At 43.0% G+C, this 18,301-nt stretch overlaps 1 protein-coding gene across 1 annotated transcript; it reads right to left on the bottom strand.

The window, feature by feature from the left end:
- Positions 1-774: 774 nt before the first annotated feature.
- On the bottom strand, positions 775-17,386 carry LOC139480334 (cystine/glutamate transporter-like). Its single transcript, XM_071263395.1, has 11 exons — positions 17,188-17,386; positions 13,661-13,885; positions 12,760-12,885; positions 11,550-11,649; positions 9,909-9,953; positions 9,270-9,393; positions 7,792-7,895; positions 7,213-7,309; positions 6,138-6,287; positions 4,058-4,235; positions 775-1,007 (listed from the first exon to the last, which is right to left on the bottom strand). Exons 1-11 carry the CDS (start codon positions 17,384-17,386, stop codon positions 937-939), a joined length of 1,419 nt encoding a protein of 472 aa, XP_071119496.1. The 3' UTR covers positions 775-936.
- Between the last annotated feature and the right edge of the window lie 915 nt (positions 17,387-18,301).

Raw genomic sequence — 18,301 nt, forward strand, 5'->3', positions numbered from 1 at the left:
AAGATCAGGTGAGAGGAGCCGATGTCATGACAGTATCTACATCCTAAGATCAGGTGAGAGGAGCCGATGTCGTGGCAGTATCTACATCCTAAGATCAGGTGAGAGGAGCCGATGTCATGGCAGTAACTACATCCTAAGATCAGGTGAGAGGAGCCGATGTCGTGGCAGTATCTACGTCCTAACATCCGGTAAGTAAGGTCGATGTCATGACAGTATCTACATCCTAAGATCAGGTGAGAGGAGCCGATGTCGTGGCAGTATCTACATCCTAAGATCAGGTGAGCGGAGCCGATGTCATGGCAGTATCTACATCCTAAGATCAGGTGAGAGGAGCCGATGTCATGGCAGTATCTACATCCTAAGATCAGGTGAGAGGAGCCGATGTCGTGGCAGTATCTACATCCTAAGATCAGGTGAGCGGAGCCGATGTCATGGCAGTGACTACATCCTAAGATCAGGTGAGAGGAGCCGATGTCATGGCAGTAACTACATCCTAAGATCAGGTGAGAGGAGCCGATGTCGTTGCAGTATCTACATCCTAAGATCAGGTGAGAGGAGCCGATGTCGTGGCAGTATCTACATCCTAAGATCAGGTGAGTAGGGCCGATGTCGAGGAGGTATCTACGTCCTAATATCCGGTAAGTATGGCCGATGTCGTGGCAGTATCTACATCCTAAGATCAGGTGAGTAGGGCCGATGTCGAGGCAGTATCTACGTCCTAATATCCGGTAAGTAAGGCCGATGTTGTGGCAGTATCTACATCCTAAGATCAGGTGAGCAGGGCCGATGTCGAGGCAGTATCTTCATCCTAAGATCAGGTAAGTAAGGCCGATGTCGTGGCAGTATCGACGTCCTAAGATCAGGTGAGAGGAGCCGATGTCGTGTCAGTATCTACATCATAAGATCAGGTGATTTGTGACGATGTCGTGGCAGCATCTACATCAAGTTTTGTGGGGCTTCCGCCAGCTGACACAGAAGTAGACGGCGACAGATGGTAACCATCGTTGCTAAAAATAAATTACCGATTATTGATTGAACAATATTTAACACACAAGTGAATGTAGAGAATTGCCCTGACGAAGCGAATGCCATCATTATTTTGACCATTTTGACGTTTAACATAGCGCCAAACTTGATGTTCAAATTACATCTGAAGTATTTGAACCATTGATCAAAACAAACACACTAACAAACTCTAGCTATAGGTACCAATTATCCATACATTTCCTATCTCTATGTCGTGCCAAGGGGACTTTTGGGACCAATTTTAAAATCTATATATTTTTCCTATGTAAACATATGAAATATTCAAAGCAAAATATACACCACAATCAAACTTTGATATTTAATCTGTAAAATATTTACTTTGTTATGGGCCAGAAACACTGACGTAATCTTCATGTTAATTAGGAGATAAGCTGACTGTGTTTTCTTGTAGAGATAGGTTACCCGTGCTAAACTGAACGCTGAGCATATTAAAAAACTATTGAAACAATACCGCACAAAATCAGCTACTTTGCAAGTCAACATGAAGTGTGCCCCCTAAAGATAAGGAAGCACACATAGCAAGGCTTCGTTCTACATCGCACGTCACTATTATAACGTCACGCCGGGACGGTTACAGGCCGGCAAAGCCACATTTCGAAAATACATAGCCCAAATTGATGTGGCGCTCCCGGCAATGGTTATGGTTGCGTGATTGTATAATGTGGCTCTCGCGGCTATGCTGTCAAAACATGCTTTGTGATTCTAACAGGTTACCGTATATAACAAAACAAGTCTTGTTTTCTCATTTCTTATTCAACAAGGATAACATATTCATCAAAACTTTACATTGATGAATATGAATAGCATATGAATATCATAATGGATCATAACTGCAGATGAAGGAGGTCGTCCACGTGGTCAGCATATTCCATCTCACTCAGGTGTTGGTTCAGGAGCTGGATCTTGAGGGACGCAATACGTGCATCGATTGCCTTGTACTTCTTTCTTCGTGAAGGTTCTGACCACTGGTGAGAGAGTCTCAGGACTGCAACCTCTTTGAGTGACTGCTCTCGCTGAAATAGCTTCACTACCTCGTAGATGTTCGGGTGGCACTTCTTGGCAAGTTTCTTTATCTTGTTGTGCCACCCTTCCAGGTGATTGTTGGTACGGTGGCCTTGGTTTTCGAAATGGTTCCAAATCTCTGGCATGAAGGCCTGTCCTTGAACCCAACTGGTTGTCACGTAGTCCATGAAGGCAGTCACTTTAGGGCCAGCAGGAGAGTCAGCAATGGCATCAAGCCACACATCATACACTTTGTCACGAGGTACTAGAGGTCGTTTCTGTCCTCGCTCTCTCCATCAGTCTAGCCTTAAAGGCATCAACCTCAAACTCGAATGGTAGTGGGTCGTGGGAGTGACCCATGATCTCAATGGCGTGGAGCAACTCACCCAGAGTTGTGATCCTTGCAGTGCACTCCTTGACAATACAGGACCAGTATCTTCTTTCACCACGACTGCTCTTACACCGAAACTTAAAGCCATCATAGTATAAATGTATGCCTCCTCTGACACTTTCAATGAACTTTATTTGAACTTGTGCGTTTGCCATGGTTATGATATGGAGTTACTTACTTACTTACTTACTTTGGAGATTTAACGTGCGCTTTCCGACTGATGCGTATTTCGCACACGGGCCCGGCCAGGCCATTTAATGTGTTTCCGAAAGGGGCGAGGTCTGTGCAACCCAAGAGGGGGCTTTAGGGGTTGCTTATATAGAATTTGGGAATTATGAGATTTGGAATAGATGCCGATGGGGTTGGGGAGGAGAACTAAGGGAGCTGGGTATGGTGGATGATTGTTTGTTTATGTGATTTTGATTTGGTAGGTTATTATGGTTTTAGATGCGTTTTATTAGTTCCGTTTTGATTAAGAATACGCCTAAGGCCTTGAATTTTTCTAGTTTATTTTGTGGGTTAAGTATTGCTTCTAGAGTGAGAGCCTTGTTTAGATTGAGGGTGGTTTGTAATTTAAATGTGGGACATTCATTTAAAGGTATCGGTAATCGGATTAATTAATTACCCGCTAGAATAGGTGAAATGCACTCAGCTGAAAATGTGGCTTTACCGGCAATAGCCATTTCTGAAATGTGGCGCTCCCGGCTAGACACCGCCGGGACTGGGACGCATAACATATGACGTCAGAGCTAATCAAGAAAAACGCAAAATTTCAAGCTTTCCATTGTCCCCAAAGCTCGGATTTTTACTGTCTTAGTCGGTTTCTATCATGTTTACTGCTCAAATATATGCATACTTTAAATATTGTGGTAACTGCAACCCTGCATATAATGACCTATCAACGTATTCGACTTAATAAGCGCCCAGTCCGCTCTCAAAATTAGAAATAGGGGGCTCTTTTTAGAATATTATTGTCGTTAAAAAGATCGTAAATTTCGTGGTTTATGCTGACAGTCTAAAATGTTTATATACGACAGATATATTTTTCCAGAATTTAATTGCCCATAATTGATGGTGCATATAACACACGAGTGCGTATTATACACGAATATATAAGTCTTGTGTATATTGATCAATCGGAAAGCGTGCTAATTGGGATTGTTCACTAGCCAATATATTAGCAAATATAGCCGTGGGTGTTTATAAGAGCAGCGCCCTTATTACGTCGAATACGGTATTATTATTTAAAAATGCTCAAATCGGATTGGTCAGTCCGAGGTGGTTATTGTGATTTGATATCTCTGATTGACCAATCAGAATCGAGTAAGTTTCATATTCATAGTAGTATAATGAATATTTGCATATAACCATGAAGGAAGTTCCACACAATAATTGTTACTCAAGAGGAATCTTGTATATTAGAGTATATCAGTTGAGATATTGGCGTATATTTTTATATTTCACAGATTATATGATAATGAGAAACTTATTTGTTAGTAAATTATGAAAATGTGTAGCCTGTATCTTTAGCCAGCTGTATCAGAATCCACATATCATTAGCTGTGATGTGAAGCTGATGTATACGTATCTTTGGCTATGTGACCATGATGCGCTCACCGTTGAATGAGATGGAGGGGCCTTTCCGCCACCAGTCTGAGACAGAGATGAGATACGCAGGGACCGCCAGGAACACTATAGCCAGGGGCACGAGGAACTTGGCCGGCTGGTAGGCTATGGCGGTCACTGACAACGCCATGAAGAACACGACGAAGATGATTGGGAACACCAGGGGAACCTGAAACAGTCCTTGTGTGATAAAGTGGATGCAGTGGGTGCCGTGGATGCAGTGGATGCAGTGGGTGCAGTGGATGCAGTGGGTGCAGTGGATGCAGTGGATTCGGTGGATGCGGTGGGTGCAATGGATTCGGTGGATGCGATGGGTGCAGTGGATGCAGTGGGTGCAGTGGATTCAGTGGGTGCCGTGGATTCAGTGGATGCTGTGGATGCAGTGGGTGCAGTGGATGCAGTGGACGAGGCATGTTTACAGAGAAGCTTCAGCGGATTCTGGGTGTATGGTTTAGACAGAAGCATATGTTTTGTGTGTTATATGCAGCATCCGACAACAATCTGACTGGCACTATTGACTCCCCTTTACCTTCAAATGTTAAGTTGATATGTGGGTTGATTGGTATCGAGATTCATTGGAAGGCATGTCCGATTAGAGTTATATGGACCTTATCGTTCCTCCACCACTGCATAAATATGTGCGTTATAATTTCTCTTACGGTTCATACACCTTTGCGTCATTACTCCTCTATCACTTTATACACCTGTGCGTCATTACTCCTCTATCAGTTTATACACCTGTGCGTCATAACGTCTCTATCACTTCATTCACCTGTGCGTCATTACTCCTCTATCGCTTTATACACCTGTGCGTCCTCACTTCTCTATCACTGTATATACCTGTGCGTCCTCACTCCTCTATCACTTCATACATCTGTGCGTCATTACTCTTCTATCACTTCATACACCTGTGTGTCCTCACTTCTCTATCACTTCATACACCTGTGCGTCATTACTACTTTCACACTTCATACACCTGTGCGTCATAACTTCTCTATCACTTTATACACATGTGTGTCCTCACTTCTCTAACACTTCATACACCTGTGCGTCATAACGTCTCTATCACTTCATACACCTGTGCGTCATCATTCGTCTATCACTTTATACACCTGTGCGTCATAACTCCTTTAACACTTCATACACCTGTTCGTCATCACTCCTCTATCACTTTATACACCTGTGCGTCATTACTCCTTTCACACTTCATACACCTGTGCGTCATCACTCATCTAACACTTTATACACCTGTGCGTCCTTACTCCTCTATCACTTTATACACCTGTGCGTCATAACGTCTCTATCACTTCATACACCTGTGCGTCATGACTCCGCTATCACTTTATACACCTGTGCGTCATTACTCCTCTATCACTTTATACACCTGTGCGCCATAACGTCTCTATCATTTCATACACCTGTGCGTCATTACTCCTCTATCACTTTATACACCTGTGTGTCCTCACTTCTCTATCACTTTATACACCTGTGCGTCATCACTCCTCTATCACTTCATACACCTGTGTGTCCTCACTTCTCTAACACTTCATACACCTGTGCGTCATAACGTCTCTATCACTTCATACACCTGTGCGTCATCATTCGTTTATCACTTTATACACCTATGCGTCATAACTCCTTTAACACTTCATACACCTGTTCGTCATCACTCATCTAACACTTCATACACCTGTTCGTCATCACTCTTCTATCACTTTATATACCTGTGCGCCATTACTCCTTTCACACTTCATACACATGTGCGTCATCACTCCTCTATCACTTTATATACCTGTGCGTCATCACTTCTCCATCACTTCATACACCCGTGCGTTATCACTCCTCTAACACTTCAAAAACCTCTGAGCCATCATTTCTCTAAAGCCTTATTAACCTGTACAACATCACGTTTCTAACAACATATGAACCTGTGCGCCATCACTCATCTATCACAGCATCTACATGGACGTCATCACCATTCTAAAATCAACTCTTAATTCGTTGACAAGCGGTTACAAGAATAGTTGAATATTTAATTTGCATTATCCTCTCCAACATACAAATAACAGACCTTGTACACTTCATGAGTGTCTGGGAACTTTCTCCTCAGACGCAATATGCCAATTATAGCCACAGCTTCCGGCAGAGCCCGCACGAAGGAGTAGGTCCCGATGATGCTCTTCACATCCCCCAGAGATACGACGACCAGCGAAAAGGCGAACTTAAAGGGATAAAAAGTAAGGTGAACGTTAAAACATTTGGACACTTTGTCTAAAAACGTGACTCAAATTTCATATCTCATACAGATCTGCGAGACTTGATATGGATCATTAAGCAGTCTACAGTGCTGTCACTGCCTGTAACAGAAACAGTGACATCATCGCCTGTAACAGAAACAGTGACATCATCGCCTGTAACAGAAACTGTGACATCATCGCCTGCAACAGAAACTGTGACATCATCGCCTGTAACAGAAACTGTGACATCATCGCCTGCAACAGAAACTGTGACATCATCGCCTGTAACAGAAACTGTGACATCATCGCCTGTAACAGAAACTGTGACATCATCGCCTGTAACAGAAACTGTGACAACATCGCCTGCAACAGAAACTGTGACATCATCGCCTGTAACAGAAACTGTGACATCATCGCCTGCAACAGAAACTGTGACATCATCGCCTGTAACAGAAACTGTGACATCATCGCCTGTAACAGAAACTGTGACATCATCGCCTGCAACAGAAACTGTGACATCATCGCCTGTAACAGAAACTGTGACATCATCGCCTATAACAGCAACTTTGACAACATCGCCTGTAACAACAACGATGACACCATTGCCTGTAACAGAAACTCTGAAATCACCGCCTGTAACACGATGAACCCATCATGCAACAGTTAGTGTAAGAGTATGTTTGGTCTTACAATGGAAAGAACCAAGAACTAGACTCAGGGGCTTGACACATATTTAGAAATTTATTTGGTTTTGGGGTGAGGTGAGTTGGGTTGGGGTTGGGGTGAGGTGGGTTGGGTTGGGTTTGGGTGAGGTGAGTTGGGGTTTGGTTGGGTGAGGTGGGTTGAGGTGAGTTGAGTTGGGGTGGCGTTGGGTGAATTGAGGTGAGTTGGGGTGAGTTGCTTTCTTACCACCAGTAGCACTGTCGGCATCGGCGTCCTGCTTTCAGCATTCACCATTCCCAGAAATCGAGGGAAGACATTGTCTCTGCCGCCAACGAAGTTTAACCTTATAACAAAGAACGTTAAATCTTTTCAAACGCGCAAATGCAGCCGCACCCAAAAGTGTAAACAGTATTGTTCTGCTATCTATCACCTGGTTCGACACTTTCTGCTAAACATATCACCACATTACCTTCCACTGTGCCAACTTAAGGCAACTATGTATTTGGTGCAGGAAACCACTAACACGGTCGTTTTAGTAATAATGTTTACCCATGGAGTAAGATGAAGTGCAAACGTTGATATACTATCTTGAATGACAATATCATCATTGTATGATACCTTTGTAAACCTGTTAACAAGCCAGCGTTAATAGTCATATGATGAAAGAAGAGTGTTGATTTAAAGAAACATTCCTGAAGGTATATTCATTGATATTACCGGAGTAGCCAGACGAATGTGTAATGCAATGGATATTGTCAACTATAGCTGGTAATGAATATGTAAACATATGCATAAGAGGCATTGCTGCTGTGGTCGATCACGCACCTGCTGGAGGTGAAAATGATGACGTTGGCGATGCCAGCAGCAGACATCCCGATGCAGGGCACCATCGCCCACTTGAGAGGGCCCAGCATTCGCTCACCAAACACCTAATTGCATTTATATATATGACGTTGGTTACGATTGTAAAAGGTCCTCACAATGATGCAATTGCTGTTTCTAGAAGTTATATAAGACGTCTGACGACGCGAGTTTGGTTAAGGAAGCATTATCAATCTCAATGATGAATCTTTAAGAATTGCAGCGGTCGGTGTTTATTGTTTTATCGTCTCATAAGAAAAAATCATTTAATGTAAGCAGTCGTCAGGAATTATTATTTAGAGTAATATGATAACAAAGGATGTCAACAGTTAATTGGCGCTTATAGGCGATTAGCTATGAAGTATATTCACCGAAACGTTGTTGTCCATTTCTAATCACCCATCAGCTCCAGTTAACTGTTGGCTTCCCTTGTTCAGATGTTACCTTTGTTATCTTATTACTTTTGTTGTTCTTACAGGTACATGTATATGGTCTGTGCTTCGTAGCATTTATTCACCTGATGACGGAGTAGTTATATACACCAAAACATTGTGTTCCTCATAATAAAGAAGTTGACATCCATAAATTCTCTTCATTATGTGTATGATTTCAAAATGCCAAGACCTGATAGTTAGGTAACCTATTTCACAAAAGTTGAAGAACATTTTACAAAATGTAAAATTGTAATTTCTTCCGACGTAAAATCTCTCATCAACGTAAATTCTGAAGAATATTGGTATGCAACATCAAACGCGTTTTTGATGATTGTGTTGACAGATCCGACTATCCGAAACTTTACAAGTGTGGATTACAATTAAAATTTTGAACATTCTTTTCTTTTTGCCCCCAAGTCTATTTCCTCAATTTATGATTAGTTGTTAAAAGAGAAATGCAGGCAGCCCGTTCATCACATTTCCTTTCCATTAATTTATTCTTTTCCACACCCGATCGACAATACTTTTGTATATCAGACCCCATCTAGTGGACAGAACGTCTGCCCGGAGAGCGGACCGTCGATGGTTCGATCCCTTGGCCGTGTCATACCAAACGTTGTTCAAACAAAGTGCTACTGATCGACCCAGAGTCAATTTAATGCGTCTGAATGGGGTATCCAATAGCGGCATGGTATCCCAGAAGACTAGCATTAAAACACCGGCGTAAGTCCGGACTAGTGAAAACAGCTACACACACTCACACGTGCATGCACGTCGCTTCATACGTGCAGTTATCTTGTACGCAACGTCAAACCCCATTTTACCCCGCCCAGTAATAAATCACTATTTTAGATTAAAAACATATTTTGAATCTGTTCATCTTTAAAACATAAAGAAGTCCACTTTACATGAGGTTTATCTCCTATGACAATCTCTAGCAATGTGACTGATATAAATGCGTTTCCATATCCACTTTGCAAGTAAACAACATGAAGAAAGACATTTTACAACTGCAACTGCAACTCCTGAGAGAATCTCCTGATTAGTCATGACTGCGTGGTAGGCGATGTTGGCCGTGATGTAGCAGACGGTGGGGATGGCGAGGCCTCCAAGAATAGCTATTGGCATCGTCCTTAAACACACAAAAGTCAATCCTGTTTGAGGGTAAATTTAAACATTTTTGTTAGAATTTGTTCTATTTTTGTTTTCAAAATACTTGAAACTTTCAAGATAAGTTTTTCAATTATTTCCCCGCACATTGACTTCATGAGGTGAAGAACTCCATACTGCTTGTTTCATCAAAAGGAATAAAACCTACATGAACGTTAAGGCAACATAAGGCGGTCGAAGCAGCTGTCAGTAGTAATTCATTCATTTTATATAGTTCAGTATATAATTGCAGGCTTCCTTTGTGTAGAAGTAAAGCCTTTAGTGACACAGCACATAGACGTTTAATACATTTTGGAGAATCCCATAAACATTATTATGGATCAAAATCATGGGAACTTTCGGTTTCAAACCCACGACCAACGGATCCGGACATGACTAGAGGGCTTTCCAGATCCCTTGACCAATCTTGTCCCCGCGACCATTGAAGTGATGGGACCTCAGATAATGTTTGAGATCAGTTGAAGTCTCTGTACGTACCTTTGTGGTTGGATGATTTCCTCCACTGCGTTGTTGATGTGATCCCTGCAGCATGAAACAGACAGTTGGAGCATACAAAGTGAGCCCTGCAGACTGACACACATATAATGAGAACATACAAAGTGAGCCCTGCAGACTGACACGCATATAATGAGAACATACAAAGTGAGCCCTGCAGACTGACACACATATAATGAGAACATACAAAGTGAGCCCTGCAGACTAACACGCATATAATGAGAACATACAAAGTGAGCCCTGCAGACTGACACGCATATAATGAGAACATACAAAGTGAGCCCTGCAGACTGACACACATATAATGAGAACATACAAAGTGAGACCTGCGGACTACCACACATATAATGAAAACATACAAAGTGAGCCCTGCAGACTGACACACATATAATGAGAACATACAAAGTGAGCCCTGCAGACTGACACACATATAATGAGAACATACAAAGTGAGCCCTGCAGACTGACACACATATAATGAGAACATACAAAGTGAGCCCTGCAGACTGACACACATATAATGAGAACATACAAAGTGAGCCCTGCAGACTGATACACATATAATGAGAACATACAAAGTGAGCCCTGCAGACTGACACACATATAATGAGAACATACAAAGTGAGCCCTGCAGACTGACACACATATAATGAGAACATACATGGTGAGACCTGCGGACTACCACACATATAATGAAAACATACAAAGTGAGCCCTGCAGACTGACACACATATAATGAGAACATACAAAGTGTCCGATGACCAATTGCTATGACCAATGCAGGATGTCACAGTTAGCACAAACTTGACCCCTGCAGAATGACACAGCGCATACTTAACTCCTGCATGATGACACACAGACAGTTAGCACATAAATGGCCCTGACAGGATGACACAGTTCGCACAAACATGACCCCTGCAGAATAACACAGCGCATACATAACTCCTGCATGATGGCACACAGACAGTTGGCACATAAATGGCCCTTGCAGGATGACAAACACACATGAAGCACATACATGACGCCTGCACGGCGACACACAGACAGGTAGCGCATGCATGACCCATGCAGGGTGCCATACACAAAGTTAGCACATACATAACCTATGCATAACGAGAAAAACAGACAGTTAGCCGATACAATGTAACCATTGCTGGATGACGCACAGACAGTGGGACTATACAATGTGATCACTGCGGGATGGCACACAGACAGTGAGAACATTCAATGTGATCCCTGCAGGATGACACAGACAGTTAGCATATACATTACCCCTGCAGGATGACACAGACAGTTAGCATATACATTACCCCTGCAGGATGACACAGACAGTTAGCATATACATTACACCTGCAGGATGACACAGACAGTTAGCACATACATTACACCTGCAGGATGACACAGACAGTTAACACATACATTACACCTGCAGAATTACACACAGTCAGCATATACATTACACCTGCAGAATAACACACAGTTAGAACATACATCACACCTGCATAATGACACACAGTTGGCATATACAATACTCCTGCAGAATGACACACAAACAGTGAGACCACACAATGTGATCCCTGCATGATGACAGACATATCAGCATACAAGGCGGAATCAAACTTACCATCCTACATAGGCATACAACCCTGCATACAAGGCCATGGTAAAGTCACCAGGGTTGAGGTTGCTGATCACGAACGGGTCTCTAAAGTTTTCATTGTGACCTATAAAATTGATTTTAAATGTAAGTTTTCAAAAATATGAAATAAGAGAAGTACAAAGAATTTGATATCACTTAATGAAAATTTTACAGCCATTGAAATGTTAAGGAGATTTATAATGTTGCTCTTTCATATTTCCCCCTCAAATTATTAAGTTGCACCGCCCACTTATCATTGTCAGATTTGAGGATGCTACGCCACCTGCTATGATGGCGATAAGGGAGGTGACCTTGCAGACAGTAGACCTACCTTGTATTAGGTGATACACACCAGCTGCTATAATAACGATGAGGGAGGTGATCTTGAAGACAGTGGACCTACCTTGTATTAGGTGACACACACCACCTGCTATAATGACGATGACGGAGGTGATCTTGCAGACAGTGGACCTACCTTGTATCAGGTGATACACACCAGCTGCTATAATAACGATGAGGGAAGTGACCTTACAGACAGTGGACCTACCTTGTATTAGGTGATACACACCACCTGCTATAATAACGATGAGGGAGGTGATCTTGCAGACAGTGGACCTACCTTGTATCAGGTGATACACACCACCTGCTATAATAACGATGAGGGAGATGACCTTGCAGACAGTGGACCTACCTTGTATCAGGTGATACACACCAGCTGCTATAATAACGATGAGGGAGGTGACCTTGCAGACAGTGGACCTACCTTGTATCAGGTGACACACACCAGCTGCTATAATAACGATGAGGGAGGTTATCTTGCAGACAGTGGACCTACCTTGTATTAGGTGATACACACCAGCTGCTATAATAACGATGAGGGAGGTGACCTTGCAGACAGTGGACCTACCTTGTATCAGGTGACACACACCAGCTGCTATAATAACGATGAGGGAGGTGACCTTGCAGTCAGTGGACCTACCTTGTATTAGGTGATACACACCACCTGCTATAATGACGATAAGGGAGGTGATCTTGCAGACAGTGGACCTACCTTGTATCAGGTGATACACACCAGCTGCAATAATAACGATGAGGGAGGTGACCTTGCAGACAGTGGACCTACCTTGTATCAGGTGATACACACCAGCTGCTATAATAACGATGAGGGAGGTGACCTTGCAGACAGTGGACCTACCTTGTATCAGGTGATAAACACCAGCTGCAATAATGACGATGAGGGCGCTGACCTTACAGACAGCAGACACTGTCTGTATTCCGGCACCAACGCGGACGCTATAACAGTTACAGGCAACGATGAACGCTGTGAAACCAAATGGAGTAGAACGTTTATGACATAGGTATAACTCAACAGACATCTTATTTAACATTATACTTTACGTATGCCGCGATCTGCCCGATGTAATGCCCGATATGTTTTTTTTAAATTTACCTACTTCTCGAGCTGTCCGATGTATTTCTCGCCAGACAATACCAAGGAAATATTTTACCTTATTCCTCGAGCAGCCCCATGTAATTCTCGACAATATACCGCGGACATATTTACATAATACTCGAGTTGCCTGACGTAACGTCAGCCATCTTATACCAAGAACATGTTATACCGTTGCTTCGATCTCGGATTCCAATCTTCGGTCATCAGATTCTGGCACAACAAAGGGATACAACTCTCTTGATTTATTGTTTGTGATGATTCACCCTCTGAGATTGCATCATCAAGAATTTTACAGCTATCAATTATAGTTGAAACGATTCATATGACGTTTAATACATATTTATGAAATGGGTAGTTCGTGCTTATTTGTGGGTGAAATAGAGTGATGTAACATGACGTCTTTGACGAAATGGTCTAGATTTCATTGAACATTTTTTTTAAAAAAACATTTAAAGTTTTAAGAAGACATACAATTTTATTTCAACAGCCTTCTACATTCCATACCTCATTTTCTGAACTGTTATGGCGTACGGGTGTTATCAAAATTTATAACGAAAATTGGTGGCGGTGGTCAAATTTAGGGAAACAAATTAAGCACTCTTAGTCTTTAAAGTTGCATGTTAGTCTGACATGTAACACAGACCTAGTATAGCCGTGGCCAGCAGAACTTTGGCTGATTTTGGAGCCAAGTCGGGACACTCCAGGTAGAAAGGCCTCATGATGTATTCGGCAGTGACCAGGCTTCCCAATACGGCCGCTAGGGGGCGCACGACAAACAGCTGAGCCCACAATACAGTAAATCCGGCCATATCTCCAAAAGCTGCTCTTACGTAAGTGTAACTTCCGCCAGATTTCTTAATACGGGTACCTGAAACAGCAGACACAAAAACACACAATTGGAAGGATGTGTGTTGCCATATCCACCACCCCTGACAGACTAACTCTAGTCATACGAAACAGTCGGGTGTTCTTTAACTTCTTTTGAGTAATATACATTACTAGAGCCACTAAACAAATCCCCACAATAACTACCTTTCCAAACTGGAGAGCATCAAATTACAATAAGTCAATGTTGTGTTCCATATAACAAAAGACGTCCATGGACGACATGTCCTGGATTCAGCGACAAATCCCCTATCCCCCACCACCTGCCGTGTTCAGTACTTCGAGGTGGGGGCACGGGTGGCCCAGTCGTGTGAGGCGTTGCAATTTGCTGTGCAGAGTTGCGTCCATTTGACAAGCCAGAAGCCTATCTGATTATGGGTTCGAATCCTGATACGCCCCGATTATGTTTCTAGGACCTTCAGCACCATACCCGAGCTCTTCGAGCATTCCTCCAAAATCAAACTGACACGACGTGATATTACTAGAATACTGTTGAAAGCAGCGTTAAACCCAACTCACTCTGGAGATAGATCAAGTCAGTTTTCAATAAAGAGGTTTCAAACTTAGATTCGACACTTGTAAATTTCGTAATCTAAGGTTTTGAATTTGTAAAATGTTTAGGTATTGAATCGAAGTTCGAAATTTCTATACTGAAAGCATACTAGGTTATTCCATTCAGCCAGTAAACAATGGCAAAACAAACTCTGTTGTTATAGTTAACGTGATTAGTGATGTGGCATTGGTTGATCCTAATATTTTTTGTAGGATGAAAGCTTGAATGCAGGAATCAGTGAAGATCCGTTTTAATCTGCATTTATGTTCCCTTTATGTACCCAAATGCTAATTTTCACCATGATAATTGAACCACTTCAATGAGACAACAAAAATTCATGTAGGCAGATATGTTCTATAGGGGCGGTGGAGTAGCTTAGTGGTTCAAGTGTTTGCTCGTCACGTCGAAGACCCGGGTTCGATTCCCCACATGGGTACAATATGTGAAGCCCATTTCTGTGATATTGCTGGAATATTGCTTAAAACCATACTCACTCACTCACTATGTTCTACAGATTGGACGCCATAATCACGATGTCGTGGGATGTGTTTTTTAGGGCACTTACCTATCTCATCAAGAGTTCGGCATTGAACTACCGCCTATCCAGCTCTTTCGTTAACTATCGCCTATCTATTTCGTCACTTAACTATCACAGTTCGTCACCAAACTATTTTCCTTACCTCGCTAGGCACTAAACTCCCACCTACCTAATTCGGCACTAAACTACCATCTACCTAGTTCGGCACTAAACTACCACCTACCTAATTCGGCACTAAACTACCACCTACCTAGTTCGGCACTAAACTACCACCTACCTAATGCGGCACTTAACTACCACCTACCTAGTTCGGCACTAAACTACCATCTACCTAATTCGGCACTAAACTCCCACCTACCTAATGCGGCACTAAACTACCACCTACCTAATTCGGCACTAAACTACCACCTACCTAATTCGGCACTAAACTACCACCTACCTAATGCGGCACTAAACTACCATCTACCTAATGCGGCACTAAACTACCACCTACCTAATGCGACACTAAACTACCACCTACCTAAATCGGCACTAAACTACCACCAACCTAATGCGGCACTAAACTCCCACCTACCTAATTCTGCACTAGACTACCACCTACCTAGTTCGGCACTAAACTACAACCTACCTAATTCGGCACTGAACTACCATCTACCTGATTCGGCACTAAACTACCACCTACCTAATTCGGCACTAAACTACCACCTACCTAATTTGGCACTGAACTACCACCTACCCAATTCGGCACTAAACTCCCACCTACCTAATTCGGCACTAAACTACCATCTACCTCATTCGAGACTAAACTCCCACCTACCTAATTCGGCACTAAACTACCACCTACCTAATTCGGCACAAAACTCCCACCTACCTAGTTCGGCACTAAACTACCATCTACCTAGTTCGGCACTAAACTACCACCTACCTAATTCGGCACTAAACTACCACCTACTTAATTCGGCACTAAACTACCACCTACCTAATTCGGCACTAAACTACCACCTACCTAGTTCGGCACTAAACTACCACCTACCTAATGCGGCACTTAACTACCACCTACCTAATTCGGCACTAAACTACCACCTACCTAATTCGGCACTAAACTCCCACCTACCTAATGCGGCACTAAACTACCACCTACCTAATTCGGCACTAAACTACCACCTACCTAATTCGGCACTAAACTACCACCTACCTAATGCGGCACTAAACTACCATCTACCTAATGCGGCACTAAACTACCACCTACCTAATGCGACACTAAACTACCACCTACCTAATTCGGCACTAAACTACCACCAACCTAATGCGGCACTAAACTCCCACCTACCTAATTCTGCACTAGACTACCACCTACCTAGTTCGGCACTAAACTACAACCTACCTAATTCGGCACTGAACTACCATCTACCTGATTCGGCACTAAACTACCACCTACCCAATGCGGCACTAAACTACCACCTACCTAATTTGGCACTGAACTACCACCTACCCAATTCGGCACTAAACTCCCACCTACCTAATTCGGCACTAAACTACCATCTACCTCATTCGGGACTAAACTCCCACCTACCTAATTCGGCTCTAAACTACCACCTACCTAATTCGGCACAAAACTCCCACCTACCTAGTTCGGCACTAAACTACCATCTACCTAATTCGGCACTAGACTACCACCTACCTAATTCGGCAATAAACTCCCACCTACCTAATTCGGCACTAAACTACCATCTACCTAATTCGGCACTAGACTACCACTTACCTAATTCGGCACTTAACTACCACCTACCCAATGCGGCACTAAACTACCACCTACTTAATTCGGCACTAAACTACCACCTACCTGATTCGGCACTAAACTACCATCTACCTAATTCAGCACTAGAATACCACCTACCTAATTCGGCACTAAACTCCCACCTACCCTATTCGGCACTAAACTCCCACCTACCTAATTCGGCACTAAACTACCACCTACCCTATTCGGCACTAAACTCCCACCTACCTAATTCGGCACTAGACTACCACCTACCTAATTCGGCACTAGACTACCACCTACCTAATTCGGCACTAAACTCCCACCTACCTTATTCGGCACTAGACTACCATCTACCTAATTCGGCACAAAACTACCACCTACCTAATGTGGCACTAGACTACCACTTACCAAATTCGGCACTAGACTACCACCTACCTAATTCGGCGTAGGACAAAGCTCCACAGTAGCTGATGAAGCCACAGAACACCCACACACAGAGGGAGAGCCCAACAGACGCCCCAGCACCAGACAGCACCGAACTTGGGCTGACGAAGATGCCGCCTCCAATGATGCCGCCGGTGACGTAGCTAATGGCGCTGATGATGCCGAGCTGCCGCTTGAGTCCTACTGTCATGTTGCTGATGCTGCAAAAGTAAATGATCAGTGAGAGTGGGTGAGTTTGACGTGATTTGTATTAGTACTTAAGTCGGGGCGAACAAAGGCCTACTGGGACAAAGGTTTCCAGTAATACTTGACTTGCACCATATATTCGGGTTTTAATTCAGGTGAATAGTAGCATTGCCTTTGCGTGTGTTTTTGACGGAGTCCACCCGTGGTATAGTATACGCTCTCCTTTCAACTGGTGTCATCACTATTTGATAGTGATTCATAAACACATGCTCCTGATATTGTCGGAATCGTACAATCTACTCTGCTTTTATTTAGGAATATGGAAAGGGTTATGTCGCTTTCATTTACACATTTTTGCCCCCCGTAATACTTGATTCCAACCCGATGCGTTGGACATATAACTTGAAGATGCCGTTTACGGGCAGCATGCTGGTTTCTCTGGTTGATATCCTGACAGTTTACTCACCTGCTATATCGGCATGGATGAGATCAAATGCTTCGTTGCTTTTCCTAATTGGTAAAGTAACAGCTGTCATTCTTAAAATTGAGAGCGAATTGACTGTTTCAAATAACGTTGACGCTGCGTATGACGAGTTTGTTAGTTTTATGCATCATGAGTCAGTAAGGAGAAACCCGAATGCTAAATCTAAATACAAACCTTACTGGTGTGATGAGCTTCAGGAGAAATGGGACGATCTGCGCACGGCAGAGCGTACTTGGCTGCGGGATAAGTCCATGGTTAACGGTAGGAAGCTAAAAGAGATTTGCGTGACGAAACGGAAATTCTTTGATAGACTTTTGAGAAAACATAAACGCATCTACCAACTTCGTGAACAGCAGCGGCTGCTCGATAGATTTAAAGGAGAGGATTCCCGATCCTTTTGTAAGGCTATAGGTAAGATAGGCATGAATAACGATA

This window comes from Haliotis cracherodii, unplaced genomic scaffold (genome assembly GCF_022045235.1).
Source record: "Haliotis cracherodii isolate W230 unplaced genomic scaffold, xgHalCrac1.p SCAF_4, whole genome shotgun sequence".
NCBI lineage: Eukaryota > Metazoa > Mollusca > Gastropoda > Lepetellida > Haliotidae > Haliotis > Haliotis cracherodii.